Source organism: Agelaius phoeniceus, chromosome 3 (genome assembly GCF_051311805.1).
Source record: "Agelaius phoeniceus isolate bAgePho1 chromosome 3, bAgePho1.hap1, whole genome shotgun sequence".
Taxonomy (NCBI): Eukaryota; Metazoa; Chordata; class Aves; order Passeriformes; family Icteridae; genus Agelaius; species Agelaius phoeniceus.
The window spans coordinates 96,831,439-96,837,928 of NC_135267.1; the positions used below are offsets into that span (position 1 = coordinate 96,831,439).

The following is a 6,490-nucleotide window of genomic DNA, read 5'->3' on the forward strand; positions in this document are numbered from 1 at the left end:
AGTCCCATGGAGACAGGTGCAGATTGCTGTGACCTTAGACAGTAGAAGCTCAGTTCCATGTGGGATGATTCCCAGATGCATTGCCCCATAGTTAGAGCAAAATTATCACCTTCACTTCGTTCACCTACTTAGAGTCTCCTCTGTAGAATCTGGAGAAAAACACTTGAGTAGTCCTCCAGGGAAGCCATTAGCTTGGTCTGTATGAGCAAGTCCTGCCATGTCCAAGCATCCTGCAATAACTAATTTCAGTTACAGCATAAGCTACTATTGATCTGATTTAGTTGAGAATTTTTGTGACTCAGACCTGCCTTTCTGTAAAGGTTGATTTCCAGGGAGCGAGCAACTGGATTGTTTCTATTCCCAGCCTTGTCTTTGTTATGACCGATGTGTTTGTATTTTATTTCCCAGGAATGTGCAGGATAATTGCTGTCTTCGTCCACTTTATATTGACTTCAAGAGGGATCTTGGCTGGAAATGGATTCATGAACCTAAAGGATACCATGCTAATTTCTGTGCAGGAGCCTGCCCATATTTATGGAGCTCAGATACTCAGCACAGCAGAGTGAGTTAATCGATTTGCTAATTTTCAGCTTCTGTTTTATAACTGCAGGTTGAGCTATGTTTCTGGGACTGACATCAGCACAAGTATCCAGTTAGTCTCAGTAACTAAGGATGATGAAATTTGGCCCTATAGAGGAATTCACTAATGGCCTCAAGCTAGTGTTGAAGCAGGAGAAATGTACTGGCCCAGAGATTTACTTTCTTTTATGTGTTCATTGATATGAACACATGGTTGGATTGAATACTTCTTCTGAGTATGTAGCCTTTGGAGGTGGCTTGGAAAAGGCCTTTCACTATAGACATGAGTGGAAATGGCACAATGAGTTTGGTCAGCAAAGACACCGAGGGAGGCACTTTCAGAGTAACAAAAGAGCCGAGCTGTACCACCTGGTCATCACCTACTTTTATGACCTGCCATACTGATGGCTGTCCTCCTTTTACTTCAAAAGACATATTCTTTCGTACACTTTGAAAATTTATATGGGAAGGAGGGACTTTTTGTATGGGATGTTGATAAACCCAATCATAGTTGCCTGAGATGGGACTTTTTATTTTAGGGATTGGATGTGGTATTTTAGCCACCTGCCTTAGGATGAGTAGTATTCTGCTGTGAAGTGCTAATTTCCTCTCAGCTGTCACTAAGGATGTCTAGACAGTAAATGCAAGAGACAGACATTTGCATCATAGTTGTCATAAAGTAAGAATTTCACCCTCGGGTCCATACTAAGAATGATGTCTCCCCTTTTTCAAGCCTCCCTTAAAATGACAGATCAGTGTCAGCCAGCAGGGACAACTTGCCATGCCCAAGGGACAGCTTGAGTTTCTTTCGGTTGGTAAAACCATGATACCATGTTCTTCCTGAGCTTACAGACCCCTTTGTGGCTGTCACTGTCTGTGACATTGTCCTGTTAGCAATGTCAGCAGGCAGAGGTATAAATAAGGTGAGTATGTTTCCATGCTGGTGTGGAGTAATGGTGCACACATTTTGGAACTGCACTTGTTTTTAAAGGAAAGAGGAAGAGTAACTGTCATGGTCACAAATATGTGGTTTGGATAATTGCCCCAGGAGCCAGAAGTTGCCTAATAAAGTAGTTAGTGTTGCTGTCCTGAACAGATCTTCTGTCTCTCTAAGCTGCAAATGTTGTGTGGAAGTTCTAGGAAAAGGTCACTTGGTGTTTGGCTAAGGCATTAATGGCATCCTCAGGAGCACCTATGCATCATCAGTGGCTAACCCTACATACTTCCCTTGCAGAGAACCATGCATAGGAATCCAGGGTGACATAGGAGGTAACTCCATGCATCTGGCTCTCAGCAGGAATAACTGCACCTTGAGTCCTGGTGCTTGCAGGGTGGCATTAATAGACTTAATTAGCATAGCAGAGGGTAAAAGAAGAGGGATGCCTATACTCTGAAGAGGTCTGTCTTCTCTTTGGTCACTTGTAATTCCAAAATCTGTAAACAGCAAATGGCAACCTGAAGAAACAGATAAAAACCTTTCAATTTCCTCTGTATTCATAAATATGGTGTGCCTGTTGACCCAAAGGGCATCATTCTAGAGGCAGAATCCAGGTATGTGCCTGCTTTGAGGATTAAGACTGTATGGACAAAACCTTAGGAAATTCGGGCATATTGTGATCACTAGATTGAAGTGGAAAAGCATAAAAACCCCTAAATTCCAGGAATCTTTATACCATTTTCAGTGGGCATTCTCTCAGGTGCTGGGGGAGGAGGTGATGCAGAAAACAGTTTGCTCATTAGAGGCAGCTGCCTTAATCTCTCTTTTTTGGTTTCTCCTTCTAGGTACTCAGCTTGTATAACACCATAAATCCAGAAGCTTCAGCCTCCCCATGCTGTGTGTCCCAGGATTTGGAACCCCTCACCATCCTCTACTACATTGGAAAAACACCCAAAATCGAACAGCTTTCCAACATGATTGTCAAGTCTTGCAAGTGCAGCTAAAGGATATCCCTGAAACAGCATGACGTGTTTATAAAAAATAAAGATAACCAAGGAAAAAAAAGAAAGAGAGAGTGAGAAGGAAAGAAAGAAAAATAAAAACCCGGGTTCATCAGTGTTAAAAGGAAAAAAAAGAAGAAAAAAAAAGCGGTACTAGTCTGAACTGTTTGAAAGTTTGTTTTGTTGTTTTTTTTTAAACTGGCATCTGAAGCAAAACATTGAAGGCTTTTTCCTACATTTCACCTACACATAGTGTGAGATAGACAAGAAGCAAAGTTAAAGAAAAAAAGAAACCTTTTAAAAAATAAACACTGGAAGAAATTTGTTAGTGTTACTATGTGAAAGGAAAAAAACAGGAAAATCCCATGAAGTGGAGTTGCTGTATCTGTCCCGTGCCTTACTTGATCTCTCTGTATTGTTACGCAATAGGCATCCTACCCATTCCTCTTAGCTATAGAGTTAACAGTGCATTATTTATTTGTGTATAAAAACTATCAAATGAACATTTCTGTATCACCATTGGGAAAATGAATGAACACCAGCCAGTGTGGACAAGGTGGAGACCAAATAAGCTGCCAGAAATACATATAAAGCCTAAAGGAACACAAGCTCAAAAGAATCAGAAAAGTAATGGTTAGTTTAGTTCGATTAAAATAGAAATCAGTTATTACATTACTGACAAACTCTGCCTTTAAAATACCTTATTTTTCATGCCAGCTGCCTAGAGAGACTTCTTGTAAGGTCTCAAACCCTTGTTTTAAATACTGAATAATTTACTAATAAAGGACACTCTGTTTCAGTCTCAAAGACAAGTCTATAAGATTTTTTTTTACTGTAAATGATTTAAAATGTCAGTTTAGTAAACCAGTGAAATATTTAACATTTACTGGTCTAATCTTCAGACCTTAATATGTTGCTGTATAGCTATGCTATGGGAATTTTTTTTTGTTCTTTTGGTATATGTAACCATACCTAGAGTATTACAATAGGTGGGTAGTAAAAGCCAGCTTAATTGGAAACATATCTGTAGATCTCTATTTGTAAACTATTAAAAAATTACATACTTTATGTGTAATGTGTAAATTTTCACCATATTTTTGTACTCTGTAATACTGTCAGCTCTCATGACTTTGAATTTGAATTTGGGGCTCTTTTTGATCACTCAGAATCATGTGTTTCCCTCTAGCTGGCCAGTATGAGTAGAGTCCCTGTATTTTGACTTGCACTACAAATACATGTTTTATAATAATTGCTATCATGTGCTTTGTATATTGTTCATCATTATGACATAAGCTACCTGACTCCATTTGTTTTTCTGTTTTATAAAAAAGGATGGATTAAAGTAATCTCCCCCCCCTGCTCCTCCCCTCCTCCTCCAGCTATCTCCGTTCATAACACTTACATCGCGATGCTGTTCAGATCTCTGGGCCTTCCTATTTTCCCATTTCCTTTCGGCTGTAGACATTCAAGCAGGTGGGCAGGGAGCGAGGTGAGGAGAGAAGAGGTGTCCCAGCCTGGCTGAGGCGAGGCCAAGCCCTGCAGAGGATGACATCCAGCGCTGTGCAGGAGGCCGTAGGCAGCGGCTGCCGCGGCGATGCCCGTGTGCGCACGGCGGGAGCACAGCACACCCGGATGCGCCCGCCTGGCACGGGGAACTCGCTCCTGCAGCTCCTCTGTGGGGCTGCTCCTGCTGCAGGTAACAGAGGTTTGCCTTTGACTTCTGCAGTGGCACAGCAGGGCCCTTCAGGCTGTTGGGGTATGTGTAAGGATTGGCAGGATCAGACCCTTGATTTTGGCAAGTTTACCAATTTTTTTCTCAATTGAGTTGATGCTAAAGCTTCTTTTGAAAAAAAGAGAAAGGAACATGGGGATTCCTGGGGTTTTGTTGTTTTCATATTGTAGAGGGAGTAAAAAGAAACAAACCACATTGCATACTTCATTTTGAGAAAAAAAACCTAACCTAAATAAGAATGAAAATACTGAAGAAGGCACAATCATTTCATTTCATGTGATGGATGCTACTGCAGAGCAAAGCTGGAAACCTGCAGTGCAAGCATTCTGCTTGGATGGGAGGGGACATTTTCTGCCATTGTCCTGAACAGTGTTGGGAGGACACTCCTAAGCTTGGTGTTGTCAGTTCCAGTTTTAAGAAGTGCAGTTTCTTTGGCCTCATCAGAATACTGGTGCAAAACTGAGGTGCCGTGGTGGCTTGCACAGGCAGCTCCTCAGGACTTCTGTGGTGCCTGTGTTTATTGCCTAGGTGGGAACATAGCCCCAGAGATTATCTAATCCCACCCACTGGCCCAGGAGGAGAAGGTGTGTTAGACTTCTGATTCATTTAGTGAGCTGAGGTGAACAGGTGAAGAATCTGTCCTGCTAACACTTGCTTGAGCCAGACTAACTCCAGTGAGAAGATGCACTGAACTCAGTGAAACTCCTCAGGGTAATACATACTCTGGATTTTGCTGTATAACAACAGCAAAATTAGTTTTATCAGGTTCAGTATGAGAACTGTATTTTTGTTGGACAGGAGAGAAGACAAGGGTGAGCACATTTCACAAAACTTAAAAATGTTTTTGCAGTTCTCTGATACAGGAATGCAGCTTTCAAACCAGTTTTGGAGAAGTGAGATGGGAGATAGCATAGTTGTCCAACTATACTTACTGTGTGCTGGATGCAGCTGAAAATTTGAACTTGGATTTGAAGTTTTTCTCTAAGCATAGAACACTTTCTGTAAGTCATTGCCCCAAAATCGATTTTTAAAAAAATTTCTAGTGTTCCTCAAAATGCACTGATAATATTTGAAATTCTCTATTTTAAAGCTCCTACAATTTATTTTTTCTTGTTCATTAGGCATGTATTTCCCTTTAATTACCAAGGGTGTTAGGCCTGATCCTACAATATGCAGAACTCATGGGTGGAATTCCCCTCTGCAGAGTGGAGTAATGTGAGTCCTTAGCACCTCTCAGGTCTGGTGTAAATACCCCTCAAATGATCTTCAGATGGGTCTGCAACAGCTCAAGGACTTTGTGCTACGGGGCCTTATTTTGGCAAGGTGATTACAGCTTCCTGAACAAAGTCCCTGAGATCTGATGGGAAATGTTCAGCATCTGGAAAGATCAGACCCAAGGGGCTGACTGGGGCTGAGGGGGAATCGTAGCACTTAGCTGGGTGGGGTAGGGCAGCACTTCTGATGTGTTTAGCATCAATACAACTGTATGGTTGGCATGGTTTAAAGGCAAAAAAGAAGGAACTTAAAGGACAGCTGTGTTGTACTTTGGTGATTGATTACTCTGTATTTTAACACATTGTATGTCTGTTTTTGTGGTGCTCTAGTGGTAAATAAATTATTTCAATTATATGCTGGTGTTGCTTTCGTATGGCAGTATTCTTCTGGCACAGGCAGTCCCTCAGCCCTGGAATGTTAAATCCCTGCAAAGCCTGATTTGGTGTGGGATTTAGGCACGTGTGACCTTGATGTGGTCCACTGCAGGCTAAGGTGAAGAACATCCATCCAGGGTGAGGGTGGATCATATCTGCTCTGGGGGTTGCTCTCCCCTCAGCCACTGTAGTGGATGTCTTGGTCTGTAGACAGCTGCCTCAGTTATATCAGTTTACCAGGAGCAGCTATGTGGCACATGGAAGTGTATTTTGACATAAAATAGGATTCCCTAGTTTGTTTTCTATTTCCATCCACTCTGCAATATGCAATTGCATTATCTAAGCAAATAAGAATTAAGGAGCCTGGAATTGCAGCTTTTCTTTATCAGGCACTAGTCACTTGAATAAATAAAACTGATGGCAGGAAGGACTTCAGAATTGAATCACTGCTTTAAAGTTGATGAAATTATATGTGAAAATTCTTCCAGACCAGGCATTGCTGAGGAGACCAGGGACTGCTCTCCCTGGTGCCTTCTCTGGCATCTAAGGAGTGCATAGCATTTCTTGGCTTGCATGAAAGAGCATGTTTATG

General features: G+C 41.7%; 1 protein-coding gene across 1 annotated transcript in view; it reads left to right on the forward strand.

The window, feature by feature from the left end:
* Nucleotides 1-5,878, forward strand: part of TGFB2 (transforming growth factor beta 2) — a 60,710-nt gene extending 54,832 nt beyond the window's left edge. Inside the window, exons 6-7 of the mRNA XM_054629439.2 lie at nt 409-562; nt 2,362-5,878. Coding sequence (XP_054485414.1) covers nt 409-562; nt 2,362-2,520 — 313 coding nt within the window. The 3' untranslated portion in view covers nt 2,521-5,878. The remainder of the gene's footprint in view (nt 1-408; nt 563-2,361) is intronic.
* The last annotated feature ends 612 nt before the right edge of the window (nt 5,879-6,490 follow it).